Here is a 19,701-nt window from a genome sequence, read left to right as displayed (position 1 = left end):
CAGATGACACCCTGGCACTGCATCACCTTGGCACTGCCAGCCTGGCATCCTGAAAGTGCCATGTTGGCCCCCCAGTAATGCCACCTGGGTGCCAGACTGGCAGTGCCAAGCTTCCCAGATGGCATTGAGCCCATGATGGGGATAGGGCCCAGGGTTGCCCTACACGTATTAGGTGGGGTGCAGGGGTCTCAAGGACTGTCAAGAGGTGAGTTGGGCATTGGGGGTCCGGGCATCAAGAGATGAGGGACCATTTTAAAATGGTCCTCCGATCCCTCCCTGCACCAACGAGCGGAGCTGCTCAGTGCAGGAAATGCGACTGAGTGCGGCCTTGGTGGGACATTCCCTGCTGAGGGCCGAAGAAAGAACAGAGTGCTGTTAGATAGGGGGGTTGTTCCGATAGCCCATTATATAAAAATACATTAAGTAAGCATATTGTTTAAATACAATTTATTTAAATGTCAGCAGTAACGCAGATTTTCTAGGTGATGAATGTTGCATTGCAAGTCTGATTCTGTAGTTAGATGACAGGTTTGTATTGAAATGGCATAAAAGACTCCACCACCGTCTTCAGGATAAATGCTGACCTGACGTTCTATTGATGTCTGCAATACTTGTGGGGGCCTCTTTTGCTGCTGAAAGTATGCATTGGCTGCAGTTTCACTACAAGAGCAGCAACTTGGATTTTTGTCGCACGTTAAGCTAAGCTAGGTTTCACATTATTTTTTAAAAATTCAATTTTAATGATTTACGAACAGCTCAATGTCAATTCTTTTGAGTAATTAGAAATGTCAGCGGCAGACAAGATAGAACAAACAAAGCTCCATGTGTTTTGTTTTTGTATTTATTTGCCATATGTTGTAGTATTTACCAGGTCATTGCTATCCCACATTGACAGTGGATGGAGGAGGGGGGGGAAGTTGAACCATGGCAGTTGCTTTGGGAGGGGCGGGCAGGAGGTGGAACCATGGCAGTTGCTTTGGGAGGGGCGGGCAGGAGGTGGAACCATGGCAGTTGCTTTGGGAGGGGCGGGCAGGAGGTGGAACCATGGCAGTTGCTTTGGGAGGGGCGGGCAGGAGGTGGAACCATGGCAGTTGCTTCATATTGTTAAAATCCATTCAATAAATGGAGGCAATAGGTTTAGGATATTAAGAAGAGGGTTAAATGATGAGAAAATCATGAGCTGTTTCCCAATTTCCCCAAATTTTCTCCCAGCTTACAGAAAATCTTGTGAAACAGAAAATCTCCCCTTTTATGAAATTATTTTAGGAACAGCTTGGTTAAAATTAAATGAAATAAAATCATTGAATTCAAAACTGTCATATTACCCCTCTTCCTTCAGAAGAGAAGATGTTATTACTGGTGATTTTGTCTCTTACCCAGGTGCCTGGACACTCAACATTAGGCCTAAATGAGTCTTTAAAATGAAATGGTGAGAAATCTATGTGACTCTAGTTTACAGTGTGAAGAGCTCACTCCACCCCTCCAGGGATGCATCCAGCGCACTTCAATTCAGGTTCGCAGGCACCAAGGCTTAAAGACAAATTGTGCAAAAGGCTGTTGTTAAATTAATATAACAGCATTATGGGTGTTGGACTGCAGAGGATCAGGAAAGTGGCTCATCACCACCTTCTCAAGGGCAATAAAAAGAACAATAAAAACTTTAAACTTTGTTGAACCAGCATCCAAAGGAGTACACTGTAACCAAAAGAATGCTGACTTTGCAGGGCTACTTGGAGCTAGTTGAGAAGAATCCCAGCCAAGGTTTACGCCTCCAGCACCAATCAAGGAGTCAGGTTAACCCTTCATTTGGAGTGCCGCAGGCATACAGGGCTGAATTCTCCGCCGTCGGGATTCTCCGTTTTGCCGGCAGCTCGGGAATTTCCCGATGCGTGGGGCTGCCCCACAATGGGAAACCTCATTGACCAGCCGGTGAAACGGAGAATCTTGATGGCGTGCCGCACCAGAAATCTGCGGCGGGACTAAGAAACCCACCGCAGGCTCAGGTATTGGATCACTGAATCTGGCACAAATGGCAGGCAGTTTCCCAATCTTCCATTAACCAGACATGACGGCTTAAAGTTCAAGAAAGGAAGATACATTTCCCCAGTTTCACTCCAAAGCTCAAATATTTATTTAAATGAAACAACACAGAAACAAATTTGGGTTTCTGCTAACTGAAATGTGATTGAATTAAACTTCAATGTAATTATGTACCAGGACAGAGCTAAAGCGACTTGGCCCATCTCCATTAGTGAGCTGGGGATACTGTAGTTATTTTTAACCTGAACTACGGTAAACATAACACCACATTTTTTTTAATTGCATGACTAATGTATGACAATCCCACTGTAGCCTTTACAAGCAAAGTTTAGTTGCTCTGTTGTAATAACTAGAAAAGTTAATGTAGCTTGAACAAGGTTCCTAATTGTTCCTGTCTCTGTCATATTTGTCTACTTGAATGGTCCTAAATACCACAGCGATTAATTAGTGCAGAACAGGTATTACAAGATGTTATCACCCTTCCCAGACTGTCTGGCTGAATGGAAGGAAGGCAGTAGATTGTTACAATGTTTCATCCATGCACTTCCTGAAAGACAGTTTAACCAGAAGATTTAATGTGTCAAAGTTAACTGCGTTCAGCAGCAGATTTTCACATTCTAATTAAAGATTAAGAACATAGTACATTACAGTGTGATTTGTCATACATGGCTTGTTAAATAGGAAACCTACCGGGGATTCCACAACATTTTATAAACATTATTGAGGCTTTTAATGTGGAATAGGGAACGATTACAAGAACACGCTGTTGACAGCATTACAATAATTTACATACATTTCTTGCTTTATTGAAATGCCTATAGAGTTCCCATATCAATTTATTTGTCTTCTTTTAGCAGTTATAAAATATTCAGAATTCTTTTAAATATGGGCATATCTGAAATAATGCAATTCATGAATCCTGCCCCATCCCCAGCCCCCCGAAAACAGGTGCAAAAATGGTGTGATATTTTTCTTTATGCTAACAGCAATACAAAATGATTATGGAAGAAGGTTGGTGGTATGTTATTCATGTGGGAAAAGTCAACACAGTGAAATAATCGGAGAAATGTTTTTTCTCCGGAAAACATATTATTGTTTGGTGAATATATTTTAACCTTTTTTTCCTGAACCTTATGGTTTTAAAATTTTTGCTGCATTGCAGAACCCTTATATTTTTCAGTTTTTAATTTGCCCTGTGACTTTCACAAATAAAGATAGTTTGCATTGCATTTTAGTAAAAAAAGGATTGTCTCAGAAATCTATAGACTTTGATCCCGGTGATGTCTGCCACTGGAGTTCCCAGGGTCAGCAGAAGGGCAACTTATTAGCATGGGGTCATGAGGCACACACTGTTGTGTATTCATGTTTGCTCCTAGTTGGAACAAGGTCACTTTAAGAATCCAATCATGTGACGTATTGATGATGGTGTCATCGGTGGGTTGCACGGGCAAATGGGCAGTCCATCCTAACAGCTTGTAGAGTAAACACCTGTCTAATCAACCTCTTGTTTGTTTTTAACTTAATTTAAAATACTACAAACAAAACTGGCGACAAGAAGGTTGGAATCATGCTGGCAGCCTCTCAGAGTAGTAAACAAGAATAGAAAAATAGGTGATCTCCGTTCAGACGTTCGAAAAAATTAAGAAGCTAAAAACTTTGCTGCACCAAGCTGCCGATGGAGGGGTACCAAATATTAGTAGTAGCCATTAAAGGAACCAAAATTTAAATGTAGATTTTGGATAAAACATCATCAAAAAGAAGCGTATCACATGCTCTACCTGGAAAGGTTGAAATGAAAATGAAAATCACTTATTGTCACAAGTAGGCTTCAATGAAGTTACTGCGAAAAGCCCCTAGTCGCCACAATCCGGCGCCTGTTCAGGAGGCTGGTACGGGAATTGAACCGTACTGCTGGCCTGCCTTGGTCTGCTTTAAAAGCCAGCTATTTAGCCCAATGTGCTAAACCAGTGGAGCAGGTTTGGAATAGTACAGGGCGTACTGTGAGTAGCAAATACCCTGGATAGTTTAAAGCTGGGGGTGTTCCTAAACTCTGCAGGCTTAGCTCAGGGTATCGTGCTTGCAAAAAGAATTGAGATAGTGCTACAAAATGGGTGGCACATGGTACTTATGCAAGCCCTTTTCATGGTAAAAATGGCAAGGAATTTTCGCACCGTGGGACCATATGGTGAGAACACTGAGCAGTGGAGTTAATTTACTGAAAGAGTCGATAAATTTGTCTAATGGAATATAGTCCCAACATTCCTGAGTAAAATGGGGGGAAAAACATTCAACCTCTTGTGAAGTCTGGTGCAACCAGAAAAGCCAGGCTCGAATACCTACGGTGAGATTGTGGAGATATTGCAGGGCCGCGTCTCACCTAAACCTTTGGTCGTCAAAGCGAGGTTCAGGTTCCATAATGTAACCAACAAGATGGTGAATCAATCCCACAATTTGCAGCTACTTTGAAGAAATTAGCTGAATACTGTGAATTTGGATATGTCCTGAACAACACCATTAGAGACAAACGAGTGTGTGGGTTAAGAAGTGAAGCTATCCAAAAAAGATTGTTAACAGAAAGCAACTTAAACTGAAAGAAGGTTTTAGAAGTCGCAATCTATATGGAATTAGCAGCTAAGGAAGCGTAATAATTAACATTGAAGACTGGAATCCATAAAATGTTGACTGAGACCCGACACAGACACAGGTTTGTAATTGCCACCCATGTGCACAAAGTGGGCACGCTGCAGCAGACTGCTGATGCAAAGATACAAAGTGCAGGAATTGTGGTAAAAAGGGACACATCGAACATGCGTGTTGGAGAAAAAAATAGCAAGTTCCAAACAAGAAGGATAAAAAGCAAAAACCCAGTGGATCAAATGGAAAACCAAATAGAGGGAATAGGATCCACGTGATACAAAAAGGGCGTGAAGTCACATTCAATTTATGAATTGTCATTGAACATACTGGCCATTGAGGGTGCAACAAACCATTACAAGGTCACCACTGTACGGACAACCAGAGAAAATGGAGCAGCAGTTTTGTTGCTACCAGAAACTGTTTACCAAGAGAAACTATGACATATCACCTTAAAACCCTCAAAATAAGATTAAAAGCCGATATTGGGGAAGTTGTTCCATTTAGGGACCGTATTGATGTAAATGTGCAGCTAAATGGATGGACTGCAGACTTGTTCCTGCACATCATTAAAGGTAACTATCCAGACCTAATGGGGAGAACCTGACTGAAGAGAATCAAGCTAAACTGGGCCGAGGTGAATCTCATGTTAGAGTCCGAAGCTGGTCAACCAAAGACTTTAAAGAATCATGCCTTTGTTCTTAATGAGAGCTAGGAAGCATGAAAGAGAGCTAAGCCAAACTAAAGATTAAGGATGAAAGCCAAGCAAGATGTGTGAAGGTCCGATCAGTGCTGTATTCCATCAAGCCTAAATCAAGCCTAAGCCGAACATACCTCGCCATTCACCTGAGGAAGGAGCCGCGCTCCGAAAGCTCGTGTTTGAATCAAACCTGTTGGACTTTAACCTGGTGTTGTAAGACTTCTTATCAAGCCTAAGGTTGCGGTATAAGTAATAGAGACTGGTTAAGTTGGAGGTCCTTGAATCCATTAATGTAAGTGATTGGGCCATGCCGATAGTATGTGTGATGAAGAAAGGTGGTTCATTACGCATATGTGCAATTTTACAGTCACTATCAACCCCGTACTGTGTGCAGAGCAGTACCCTCTGCCTTTAATTGATGATTCATTTTGCTGTGTTGGCCGGAGGCCAGAATCTCAGTAAAGCTGACCTTAGTCAAGCTTATCTCCAGATAAATGTGGATCCAGATTCACAACAATATTTGACAACCGTGACACACAAAGGGCTATTCAGATATAAAAGACTTCCATTTCACACTGTTGTTCCAAAGTGCCACGGATCAAATTCTAAGCGGACCGGATGGAGTCCAGTGCTACGTCAATGATATCTTGGTTATTGGAATGAATGAAGAAGAGCATCTTCAAAATTTAGACTCTACACTCCAGAGACTGGAAGATTATAAACTGCGAGTGGGGAAGGACAAATATGAATTCTCCAAATCTTCTATTGAATACCTGGGGCACATCATAGAGCAACGGGACTGCACAAATGGCCTTTAAAAGTAAAAGCCAGAACTGAGGCACCAGCATCTCAAAATATAATCACCTTTGATCACATTTGGGTTTATTAAACTGTTATGGATTGTTTGTTCCTAATCTAGCAACTATTCTCAAGCCTTCACGCAACTTATTGTGTCAAAGCAGGAAATTGAAATGGGTGGATCAGTGCGAGAATACCTTCGTACAGTACTAGCTAAAGAGGCACTACTAAAGTCAGAAGTCCTGACACACTTTGATGCGAAGTTACTCTTGCAACTAGCTGGCGATGCATCACCTTCTGGGGTGGGAGCAGTGCTTGCTCACATAATGGAGAAGGGAAGCAAATAGTGTTTGTATCAAGATCCTTGAACAATGCAGAAATTAACTATGCAAAGATAGAGAAGGAAGCTCTCGGCATAATTTTCAGATTCACATGTTTTTCCCAATACCGATATGAAAGGAAATTTACTTTGTCAATGGATCATTGACCACTGACAATGATACTTAGACCGCACACCAGTATTCGATCTCTAGCAGTGAGACGGATGCAAAGATGTGCTGTTGTCAGCACATACACAATAAAACATCATCAGTCAAATCCCCATGTGGACGCTGGTGGGCTCTGTAGATTACCTTTACCCATTGAGTCGTCAATGGATAGTTGGAGTGGTAATATTTTCTATCTCAAAGAAGTCGATAACACCTGTAACCGCAGGATAATTCAAGTATGCCAGAAGTAATCCACTACTCTTGGAATTTACAGTGCAGAAGGAGGTCATTGGGCCCATCGAGTCTGCACCGGCCCTTGGAAAGGGCACCCTACCTTAGCCTACACCTCCGCACTATCCCCGTAACCCAGTAATCCTACCTAATCTTTTTAGACACCAAAGGCAATCCACCTAACCTGCACATCTTTGGAGGAAACCGGAGCACCCGGAGGAAACCCACAGTGACACGGGGAGAACATGCAGACTCCACACAGACAGAGACCCAAGCCAAGAATCGAACCTGGTACCCTGGAGCTGTGAAGCAACTGTGCTAACCGCTATGCCACCCAAACCGTACTATCAGAAGTTATTTTGTGGCAAGACTGGGGGAGCAAATCTGGAGTTGATGCCATATGTTTCCCAAAGACTCGAAATATCCGTACAGACTGGTTGTCCCCTCTGGGGAATGAGGGTATTTATTCTACCATTGTTCAGAAAATGTGTCCTAAACCAACTTCATGAAGGTCATTGTGGGATAGTTAGGATGAAAGAGTTAGCTAGGAGCTACATTTGCTGGTCAGGGCACGATAGTGAATTCGAGGAGAAGGCGGGCATGTGTTAGGCTGTGCAATGGTTCAAAACCTACTTCCACCAATACATCAATGGGAGAGGCTAGAAGGGCCATGGAAAAGAGGTCATGTAGATTATGCTGCACCATTCGAATGATGAATGCTGTCCATTGTGGGAGATACACACTCAAAATAGACCAAAGTCACCACTTTGAAGACTACATCCTCCGAGAGAACAATAGAAATACTGGGTGAGATTCTTGCAAGATTTGATTACCCTGAGCAATGTGTTAGCAACAATGGGCCACAGTTTATTTTGCAAGAATTTTGAATTATCGAAAGGACAACAGAATCTAACATATTCGACCCACTCCTTATCATCCTGCTAGAAATGGGCTGGCTGAAAGTTTTGATCAGACAATGAAACATTCATTAAAAGTTATCTGTGAGCAAGGATCATTGTCTAAATGACTAAGCCAATTCCTGTTGGCATGCAAAAATACAATTCGACAACATGGTAAAATGTCAGTTATGCACAGCGTTTGATTTGCTGAAGCCACCTAAGATCAGAGAAATTGTTGAGAGGAAACAGCAAAGTCAGGTTTTGTGGCATGAGAACCTTGTTTCTCAAAAAGGTCTGGAAGTATTGGCAAGGAACTGTACCACCAGTGAGAAATGGATACATGCTATCATCTTAGCACAGACAGGATCAGTCTCCTACACCGTTCAAACTTGGGATGATGTAATGTGGAGGAGGCAAGCTGATAAACTTTCAGCAACTATAACTAGTTTACCAGAGACAAAGTCAACAGAGAAACCACAACAAACTATGCCAAGTGAAGGCCTAGACACTCACCGAGAACCTGACAATACCAGAAACTACTGTGGGAGACAGTATCCCAGTTGAAGACACTTCAACATCGAGACAATCTCCGAACACTTCATCAACTTCGGTTGAAACAACTACAGACAACACCCAAACTAAACCAAAAATTCCAGACGTTGCAGTCAACATGATGGAGCAAATGCCTGAAGTTTGCTGACAACCACACAAAAATCAGAATCCTTTGAAATGTCGAACTGATTGACTGTTGTGTTTATTAATTGTTCATATTGTAAATTTAAATTCTTAAGTTGATATTGTTTCATTGCATTCCATCTCCCACTCACCCTGTGAAATCAATACATTAATAGTTGTGTTTTAAAAAGCATTGATCTCTCTAGTCTTAGGTGGCGGGGGGGAGGGGGGGGGGGGGTCTGGGGAAGCTCCTCTTTTCTTCTGGATTTTACATTCATCCCCACCCCCCACTGCGCTCCGAAAGCTAGTGATTCGATAAAAGCCTGTTGGACTCTAACCTGGTGTGTAAGACGTCTTACTGTGCCCACCTCAGTCCAACGCCGGCATCTCCACATCATGGACTTAAGAAATGGGGAAGGGAGATCTCTTCATGAAGGAAATCCCAACCCCCTTTGGCAATATTGACTTTATAAGAGACAGACAGAAGATCATCATCTCACAAGGCCAAATGGTTTAGATGGTTCCCAAATTTTATCCTGTGGATTCTGCTGGTGTCCCACAGAAATTACGGATGGAAATTCGTTCAGTGAACCACTTCAGGAAATTTAGGGTCATTTTAGGTATGATACTTAACTATTCTTGACGATTCATTAATTCACAATAATAAAATGCCAAACAACTTTGATTTTCAATTTTGTTACAAATAATTTGCTATTGTCCGCTGATCCTGGACTGGATTGATGCATTCAGATATATTTAAACACAATTGCAATTCAGCAGAATAAACAGCCAATCTTTCCTGATTATGAGTCTGTCTATGTATGAACAAAACATACTGTTAATAGCATTAACCCCTCTGCCGTTTTGAACGCTGTATTGAACCAGGATTAACTGCTGTACCATTATCCTGGCAGTGTCAGGCTGGGGAATGGGTTCAAGCTGCAGAGTGCCCTGGAATTGATCTTTTTTCGACTCAAAGGTCATCACTAAAGAAACCAACCTGACTATATCTGTTTCGTGATTATTTTATTTTTAATACTGGGGATACAAACCAGTTTGTTGTACTGAAAAATTCTGAACTTACTCAGCACCTTGATTCTGCCCATGTGGAAGTCACAATGAAAAGCAAGAAAATGCAGCATAACAATAACGGCATGCCTTTAATGTGAAAGTACATCCAAAGCTGCTTCCCAAATATGGAGAATCAAAATAGATGCTCAGTCAGTAAAGGATTACTGAAAACTACACCAAACAGAACAGCTTTGAAGAGATTTTTAAAAGTAATAAGATGTATGTTGTTATGGAAAGGTTAATAAGAGGAGTTCCAAAGATGAGGGCTGAGGCGATTGAAGGTTTTCTCAATAAGAGTGGGTTAAAGGAAGAAAGTTGGGTGTTAGTCTGGAATCAGAAGACTGGTGCCTTTAGAGAGATTTTAGTTGTGGAGAAGATTGCAGAGCTAGGGTGGAGCAAGAGCGAGGGGAGAGAGGTTGGGTAAATGATAGGATATTAATAGACTAGGGTAAAGATTTAGAATTAGATGCATTGAAGGGTGGGAAGAAAATATATTTTTTAAAGTTATTTTATGGGATGTGGGCTGGACCAGCATTTCTTGCCCACCCTTACTGTCCTTGAACTGAATGGCGTTTAAGAATCAACCACATTGCTGTGGGTCTGGAGCCACATGTAGGCCAGACCAGGTAAGGACGGCAGATTTCCTTCCCTAAAGGGCATCAGTGAAACAAATGGGTTTTTGCGACAATCTTTTCATGGTCACCATCAGACTTTTAATTCCAGATATTTATTGAATTCGAAGTTAACCATCTGCTGTGGTGGGATTTGAATCCGAATCCTGAGAGCGTTACCCTGGATCCCTGTCGAATGAAAATAACACTATGCCACAACTTCACTGGATTATTGAGGATGGGGAGCTGAGCAAATGGGCCTTAGCACAGGCTGGGATATGTGCACCAGAATTTGGGAAGTTGGATTTGATGGAAATTAGCTGATAGGAAGTCAGTAAGAAATCCTGCTGGCAGTTGAATCTTAATGTGATTGAAGGTGTACAAAAGGGTTTCAGCATCAATATCAGAGTGTATCTCACTAATTTGTAAATTAAATTCATGGCTGAATAATCCTGCGTATTGGTAAGAAGAAATAAATTGCATTTGTATAGCAGACAAAGATATCAAACACATCCTTTGAAGTACTTTTGAATTGTAATCACTGTTGCATTGTTGGGAAATGTGACAGCCAATTTACACACAAGGTCAAACAAACAGTAATGACCATATAATTTGTTATAGTCGTGTTGGTTGAGGGTTAAATATAGGCTCAGAAATCAGAAGAACTCTGGGACCTTATTCGAATAGTGCCATGGGATGGGATATTTTACATCCACTTGAGAAGATAGCTAGAATCTTAATTTAGAACCTCGCCTGAAAGATGGCATTGCTGACAGTGCAGCACTCCCTCAATACTGCACTGAGGTGTCATCCTAGATTATGTGCTCAAATCCTGGAATGGAGTTTGAACCCAGTACTTCTGATTCCGAGGCAAGAGTTCAACCACCAAACTAAGGCTGACACCGATTGTATGATGGCAGAGAGTGCTGGAATTGACACTGCCAGTTTTTAATTCTGCACAAAGTTAACCTCAAAACAAATGCAGGATAATTGCTAATCAAAGTCTTGCTGTCTGAGAGAGGGAGGTAAGTCAATTCTTAAATAGTTGGGCATTTGGCAGAGGTCTCGTTGATTGTCTTCTTCCCTCTTGTTTGCAAAATGTTTCTCGCTGAGGAGAGAGGAAATCAAAAGGGATAGACTAATAAAAGGATGGATAAAAACAACAGAATATAGAAATACATGAAGAATGGAAATAATTTGGGATGCAATTTTGGACAATCACATTTCTATCGTAATAATCTGCATGTCAGAATGCTTGAATTTCTTTTTTCATATCTATAACATATAGAAATACAATGTAAAGGGTTTTTTAAAAATAGCCATCATAATTATCATAATGGAATTAGAATAGTATCCCAAAAAATGCAATATTCTTATTCCTGCACTATTTATAGAAACATATTGTTTTTCACAAGTGGAAGGGACAATATTGCTTTAACACTGGTCATTGTTTTTATCCAGTCTACAGCAGCTAAGAGAGAAAATCAAAACATATCAAAAAATCACATTGTTCAGTTTAAGAGAGCACAGTATTGATTGTGTTTTTTTATTACCAGTTGTGATTGCTGTCAGAATATTGCCAATGGTTCAATATATTGTCCAAAATTGTGCTCTATCTTTTGCAAACACGCATTTCCCAAATGTACAATCGGCTGATGTATTCTCGATTGCCATATTTTCATATGCAAAGCATGTACCCACTGTATCTACAGTAACCCATCTCCCCAAGCAGCTTTTACGAAACACAATCTCACAGCATTGGAGCCTAAATAAAATTTCATTTGGATTTGGCCTCCTGCTGAGAGTGACACTGCTTTGTCTTAGCAGCAGAAGCAGTAAGCCAGGAAGGTATGTTCTGTTTCTGTCAAGGCTGGAGTGAGGGTTGAGGATCACAATCAAGTCGTTCATGCTGTCAGGATACGGAATCTCATCCTTATCCCAGGCCGTTCTCCTCTTTTCCTTTTCTATTTCCTTTTTTGTGTTCTAACTCGTCCCTGCCTCTCCTCTCTACCTGGATGGCTGAATCATGATTAATGGTTGGTCTTTGCAAATCATAGGCTCTGCGATTAGCTTGATTATTCTTTTTTCTTCTCTTCTAGGTATTGACCACGCAAACACAGATTTAAAGAAAAACTACGTAAGTCGAGTACATACTTTATTTCATTGCAAACCTCTCTAAAGTTGCAAATAAAATCTTTCTTGCAATCATGGTGAAAATCTCTGTAGCTGTGCAGTTAAAATAGACTGATCTAAAATGTTTTACTTAATTCGAAAGAAAACTTTCATTTGTGTAGCAACCCTCATGATTTCAGGAAGTCCCGAAACATTTTAAAACAATGAAGTGCATTTGAAGTGTAGTCACCGGTCTGACTTAAAAAAAATGAGGAAGCCAATTTTGGCAGAAAAAGAACAGCAAGAGGTAGTAATTACTTTGAAAAACTAGACTGCTTGCTGAAGCAACAAACAGGTAGTTTTCCAGGATGTTAATGCATTGTGCTCAGAATCTGTAAGTATTTTGTCTGTGCAATTCTGGGCTGTTTATATGCATATCTCAATCACATTGATCATTTTATTAGTTGTACCGAACGTCATTTGTGGAATACCTTTAATTTGGTCAGAACAAGGAACGCATGAAAAGCTGGATGCATGCATTCTGTGTCCCATTTAATAATCAAACCAAGGAGGCACGTGATCAGGAATATCTGCATTTTGCAGTACCTTTGCTGTATACACGTCTTGTGTTTTTAAAGGAACAGTGTATTGCAAAATATTTCATTCGGTTTAAATATTGGAGTTGGTGTTGAAATTCCACTGTGGTATGTTTAATGCATTGCTAATGGTTTTTGCTGCACTGCAGCCTGCACTATTTTAATTAAGTTGTTAAACCATTAATTTAATGTGGTTTAACAATACACTGGAATTTGGCATGAACACATGAAGCAAAACAGTAAACATACCACAGAGAGTAATTTATCCTTATCTTTTAAATAAATCAATTAATTTAGCCCAATCCTCATACAATGTGTGAAAATGTGAAGTTGTTCATTTTGGGAGGGAGAACAAAAGAACAGAATATGGCAAGAAAACTGCAGAAAGCTGCAGCATAAAGGGACTTGGGGGTACTTCTGCACGAAACACAGAATGCTAGCACACAGGTGCAGCAGGTTTGGAAAATAAGAATTGGGAAGTCTTGCTGCAACTGTACAAGATACCGATGAGAGCGCATCTGGAGTACTGTGAGCAGTTTTGGTCCCCTTTATTTAAGGAAAGACTCTCCGTTGTGAGTCCACCTCGCTACTGCTGCCAGCGAGGACGGAGAATTTGGCACTCAGCCAAATTACTTTCATTTGATGGAGAAGCCCACCAGCGTGAAGGAACACAGAGCCCCATCGGTGTGATGGAACGCAAAATCCCATCGGTGTGAAGGAAAGTAGAATCCCACTGGCATGAAGGAAAGCAGAATTCCATTGGTGTGAAGGAACGCAGAATCCAGTTGGTGTGAAGGAACGCAGAATTCCATCGGTGTGAAGGAACGCAGAATCCAGTTGGTGTGAAGGAACGCAGAATTCCATCGGTGTGAAGGAACGCAGAATCCCATCGGTGTGAAGGAACGCAGAATCCCACCGGCATGAAGGAAAGCAGAATCCCATTGGTGTGAAGGAACACAGAATCGCATCGGTGTGAAGGAATGCAGAATCCCACCGGCGTGAAGGAAAGCAGAATCCCATTGGTGTGAAGGAACACAGAATCGCATCGGTGTGAAGGAACACAGAATCCCGTTGGTGTGAAGGAACGCAGAATCCCATCGGTGTGAAGGAACGCAGAATCACATTGGTGTGAAGGAACAAAGAATGCCACAGGCGTGAAGGATCACAGAATCCCACTGGCTTGAAGGAATGGAGAAACAAAGTCTTTGGGCACGATTGAACGATAAATATCCAGTGTCTGTTCTGCGCAGGAATCAAGAGGCTGTACCCAGCCCTTTTGGCGCTCTGGTTTTTTCTCAGTTCCTGGTAGCGAATGCCCCGTTGAGGTCGCATTTAATTGCATATCCAACACTGAGCAGCTCAAACCAGTGGAGGTCCGCAGAGCAGGAAGAGTTCGGGGTGCCACTGGACCTGTTGGGGGATCCTCGTGCCCACGCATCCCATCACATGGCAGGGATCCACTGGGCCCGATCGCCAGTGCAGGCAAGATGCTAGCCTGGCACCTTGGCACTCCCAGCATGGCACCCTGGTCTGACAGTGCCATTTGGGAACAGTTGCAGTGCCATATGGACAACCTGTCAGTGCCAGGGTGGTACCTTAGTGGCACTGCCAGGTTGTCGTCTGCCAGTGCCAAGGTGCCAGGTGGCACCAGCAGTGCTTGGGTGTTAGCCTGGCCAGAGGCCAACAACCCAGGGGCCTCTGATCACCTGGGAGACCCAGCCAAGTGATATTTCACCTGGTCCCTGTTTGTGCTAAACGGTGCCTGATTGGGTTCTCCTCGGTGAAGCCAATAGATGCCGAATGGCCATTCGATCTGGTGACAGCATAGCAAAGTGAGCTTTTAAGCTTTTAGCTATGCGAGGCGAGGTCTGGCCCATTGTGGGCGGCATCTAGATCATGACGTCTTGCAAGATTTTGGGAGGTGTAACGACTGCCGAGAATCCTGGGAGAGAAACTTCCAGTGGTGGGCATGGAGTGAACGGTCACACATTTGGTAGCTCCCGCTCAAGGTGGAATTTTACGGTTGTTTCCCTATCTGAGGGATGGCATTTTTGGATGGAAAGAGGTGTAGGAGCGCCAAGAGAAAATGTAACTCCTCTGATGTGGCTGGTGGATGGATCCATGAACTAGGAGTCGGTCGAAAAGAAGGGAGCTGTTGGAGCAGGAGAGTCTTCGAGGTGAGTCACAGGTTAAGATGGTAGAGGGCAAAGGGCCTGTTTTGCCTACCCAGTAGCCAACAGAGCAGTTGGTAGACTTTTTAAATGATAAGTTCAGTCAGCAGAGGAGGGAGGTCCTGGCGGACCTGGCCAAGGTGGTGAGGCCACTCAAAGTATGCATTGAGGGAGTGGAGCAGAGGCTGGAGTCCCAGGGCCGGGTGATCCAGAAAGTGGAGGAGACAGTGGGGGAGCACAAGGAGCAGCTCGCCTCATTAGTGGCTGAGGTGGGGATGCTGTGGGAGACTCAAAAGAGGCTGAAGGAGAAGGTGGAGGACCTGGAGAACTGCTCCAGAAGTTGAATTTGAGGATCGTGGGAATGCTCGAACGCATCGAAGGAGCGGAGGCCGGCACGTAAGTAGGGAGATGATTCTTCGGTGTGCTTGGCAGACGATGAGATGCACCTGGGAAGGGGATGAGCTGCGGGTGTATCGGTACCTGGACGCAGAGCTGGCAAAGAGGAGGGCCATGTTTAATCGGGTCAAGGCTGCCCTTTTCAAGAGAGGGTGAAGTTTGGAGGGCTGTACTAGGCCTGTCTCTGGGAACTTTCCAGAATCGAGAATATTATGTTTGTACGCCAGACGAAGGGATGGAGTTTCTGAGGGACTGTGGACTGACAGGAGAAGGAGGACATTAAACCTTTGAGGAGTTGTGAGGAGGTTAGTCTGTTCCTGGGAAACTTTTTCACTTTTGAAATGTTTTGGTAGGTTTGTTGGCGGGGGTGGGGGGATTGGGGAACATCAAGGGTGAGTGGATCTTTGTTTCTTTGCTTTTTGGGGGAGTGTGGATGGGGGTGTGTGGAATCGGGGGGGGGGGGGGGGGGGTGGGTAGGAGGTTTGGAGGCCTGGGGCGGGGATTGTCATGCTATTTGGGTGGGCTAGTTAATGAGAGCATAGTGGGGGGCGGTCAGGAGGCAGGTGGAGGGGAGGGGGAAAGGCCTGTTGTTTTGTTTAGGAGGGGGGGTAAGGTTGCTGATAAGGGTGTGGTTGGCATGGTGAAGTTGGAAAAGGAGGTATGGCAGTGGACGTCTGAGGGTGGGCCTGGAGGGCCACATCACACGAGCCGGCGGAGGGCCCAAAAAGGCATATGGTTGATTGGCAAGGGAGCGGGCTCCCTCTACCGTACTGATCACGTGGAATGTGAGGGGACTGAATCGGGCGGCCAAACGGTCACATGTGTTTGCGCACCTGAGGAGTTTGAAGGTGGAGGTGGCCTATTTACAGGAGACGCACTTGAAGATAGGGCACAAGAGAAGGCTGAGGAAAGGATGGATAGTGCAGGTGTTCCATTTGGGATTGGACATGGAGACAACGGAGGGTGGCGGTGTTGGTGAATAAGCAGAAGGCGTTCGAGGTGGGGAACATTGTGGCAGATCGTGGGAGAGGTTCATGATGGTTAGTTGCAGGCTGGAGGGGATGCCAGTGGTCCTGGTAAACATTTACGCCTCAAATTGGGATGATGTGGATTTGATGAGATGGATGCTGGGGAAGATGCCTGACCTGGACTTGCACCAGTTGATTATGGAGGGGATTTTAACACAGTCATTGAGCCAAGTTTGGCTCGGTCAAGCTGCAGTGTGCAAAGGTGTCAGCGGTGGTGAGGGAGCTGAAGGGGTTTATGGAGCATATGGGGGGGGGGGTGTTGTGGACCATATTGGGGGGGGTTATGTCACATATCGGGAGAGGTGGGGGGGGGGGGGGAGGGGACCATGGAGATTTGTGAAGACGAGAGCAAAATAATTTTTGTCTTTCTCCTGTGTCCACAGGGTGTACTCCCGGATTGACTTTTTGTTGTGGACAAGGCGTTGCTGGCAGGCGTGGTCGACTCGGTGTATTCGGCGATTGTGGTTTCCGACCACACGCCACACTGGGTGGACTTGCGCGTGGGGGGGGGGGGGGGCGTTGAGACTGCCGTTCTCACCAGCCAGATACTCCGTAAACCCAGTGGTGGTGTCGCCCTTGAGGGTATGGGGGTGGTGGAGGAAGCATGGGCACAATCTATGATGCTCATAGGTTTGCATCGGGGCGGGCTGGATATGAGGTTTCGGAGGTGATGGCAGGCAGGGATTGAGCAATGTCGGGACCTGTTCGTAAGGGGTGGCTTTGTGAAATTCGAGGACCTGGAGGAAGAGTATGAGCTGCCCAGAGAGAATGGTTTCAGGTACTTGCAAGTCCGGGATTTCGTGAGGAGGGAGCTGCCGTCCTTTCCTGGGTTACCACCCTTCGGGCTGCAAGATAAGGTACTGTCGAGGGAGGGGGCAGGGAGGTGAAGGTGTCCAAGGACTCTCAGGGGCAGATGGGTTGGGAGGAGGCCACGGTGGGGACATTAACGAAAGGAGCTGGCTGGGGAGGGGTGGTGTAAGTGGAGGCTGGGACATGGAAAGAGGTTCTGTGGAGGGTGAATGCGTCCTGGTGTGCGAGGCTCAGTCCTATTCAGTTTAAAGTAGTCCACAGAGCGCATATGACTGTGGTCAGGATGTGTAGGTTCTTTAAGGGGGTAGAGGATAGGTGTGGGCTGTGTGCCCTCATATCTGGGTATGTCCGAAGCTAAAGGGGTTCTGGCAGGGGTTTTCGGATGTAATGTCCGAGGTGTTGGGGGTAAAGGTGACCCCGAGTCCAGAGGTAACGATATTTGAGGTGTCGGAAGGCCCGGAAATCTAGGGGATGAGAGAGGCCGATGTTTTGGTCTTTGCCTCTCTGATAGCCTGAAGGATGGAGGGACCCTGAGCCACCGAAAGCGGGGGTGTGGGTGAGCAACCTGGCAGAATTCCTGAGGCTGGAGAATGCCAAGTCCATCCTGAGGGGGCCAGTTGATGGGTTTTCACGGAGGTGGAAGCCATTCATTGACCTCTTTAAGAAGGATTGAGGGGTTAGCAGAGGGGATTGGGGGTTTAAGGGGGTTAAAATGGGGAAGGCAGGATGGAAGAAGGGGTATGACGGAGGGGGGGAGTGGGTGTTGGTTATTTACTACATTGTATAATTTTACTTCTGCTTTCATTTGTTTCATTTTTTATTTGTTTATGCAAATTCTGGAATAAAATATTTTGTAAAAAAGAGGATCCCGGAAGATCTACCGTATGCATCCCGTTCCAATTCTGGCGAGAAGTGGCCGGTAAATCGTGCCCATTATTTTGTTGGAGGCAGTTCAGAGAAAGTTCAGTAGGATCATTCCTGGTATAACAGGATTGTCTTATGAGCAAAGGTTAAACAGGCTGGGACTCTACTCATTGGAATTCAGAAGAATGAGAGGTGATCTCACTGAAACATATAGGACGGGATTTTCTGATCCCCCGCTGGGTCAGAGAATCCCTAGGGGGCAGCGTGAATCCCGCCCCGCCACTCTGACTGCTGTATTCTCCGGCATCGGTTTTCGGGCGGGGGCGGGGGCTGCGCCGGTCAGGGTCCGTTGGCAGCGCCCCCACCCACCCCCGGCAATTCTCCGGGCCGCAATGGGCCGAGCAGTAATCATTTCCTGGCCAGTCCCGCCAGCGTGAAATAGACATGGTCAATCACGGCGGGACCTGGCTTGTAGGCCGGCTAGGTGAGTCCTCGGTGGGGGGGGGGCACGGTGGCCTGGCCCACAATTGGGGCCCATCGATGTGTGGGCGGGCCTGTGCCATGGGGGCACTCTTTCCTTCCACACCGGCCTCTGTAGGGCTCCGCCATGGCCGGCGCGGAGAAGAACACCCCTGCGCATGCGCAGGAAACATGTTTGCCGGTCTGCGCCTGCGCGGAACCACGCCAGCAGTTCTGTCATGCGCCAACTCGTGCCGGCCCTTCGGCGGCAGTTGGCATGCGGCAACCCCGCGGCCGGAGGTGCGGAGGATTCCGCATCTTCCGGTCGGCCCAACGCCGGAGTGGATCGCGCCGCTCTTGGCGCCGGCGCCGGGCCATCCGGCCAGCTGCAGGAGAATCCCGCCCATAGGATTCTTAAGGGGCTTGACAGGGTAAATGCTGATAGGATGTTTCTTCTCATGGGAGAGTCTAGGCCGAGAGGGCAAAGTCTCAGAATAAAGCGGTGCCAATTTAAGACTGAGATGAGAGGGAATGTCTTCCCTCAGAGGGTTTTGAGTCTTTGGAACTCCTTCCCACAGTTAACTTGTGCATATTTAAGGCTGAGGTGGATAGATACTTGGGGCGGAATTCAATCAAAAAACTTTGCCTGAGTTTGTTGGGTGTTTCCCACCAGTTTTTTGGGTGATATCCGCACCGGTATTCATTCGCGCTGGGTGCGATCAAACAGCTCTGCTGCACCAGGAAAGCAATGCCACGGCACATCGTGGCCGATGGAAGCTGGGAGACCCCGCTGACCGGATCTACCCACCTCACAATACCTCGCGAGATCTAACCCAATCTCGCGAGACGTTGTGATGCAAATCCTTCCCATTGTGGGTGGAAACACTTCTTAGCAAATCTGCATATTAGCGCGAGACGAGGATCTTGCAAGATCCAGATTGCAATGCCTCGTGGTGAAGTTCAGTTCAGAGGCCTCTCACGAGATTCAATGGCCTTGTCACAACATCAAGTCGGGCACAATGTTGCTGTTGAATCAGACCCTTGATTAGTAAGGGAATTAACGGTTATGGGGAAAGGGAAGGAAAGTGAACATGAGGAATGTCAGATCACTAATGATT

The 19,701-nt window shown here is 45.1% G+C and overlaps 1 protein-coding gene across 1 annotated transcript in view; it reads left to right on the top strand.

Moving 5' to 3' along the window:
* LOC119977336 (PC3-like endoprotease variant B) overlaps positions 1 to 19,701 on the top strand; it is a 1,015,536-nt gene that overhangs the window by 585,085 nt on the left and 410,750 nt on the right. The window contains exon 7 of the mRNA XM_038818121.1: positions 12,247 to 12,284. Coding sequence (XP_038674049.1) covers positions 12,247 to 12,284 — 38 coding nt within the window. The remainder of the gene's footprint in view (positions 1 to 12,246; positions 12,285 to 19,701) is intronic.

Source organism: Scyliorhinus canicula, chromosome 14 (genome assembly GCF_902713615.1).
Source record: "Scyliorhinus canicula chromosome 14, sScyCan1.1, whole genome shotgun sequence".
Taxonomy (NCBI): Eukaryota; Metazoa; Chordata; class Chondrichthyes; order Carcharhiniformes; family Scyliorhinidae; genus Scyliorhinus; species Scyliorhinus canicula.
The sequence above is the reverse complement of the archived record's forward strand: the minus strand, read 5'-3'. Positions and strand labels throughout refer to the sequence as shown.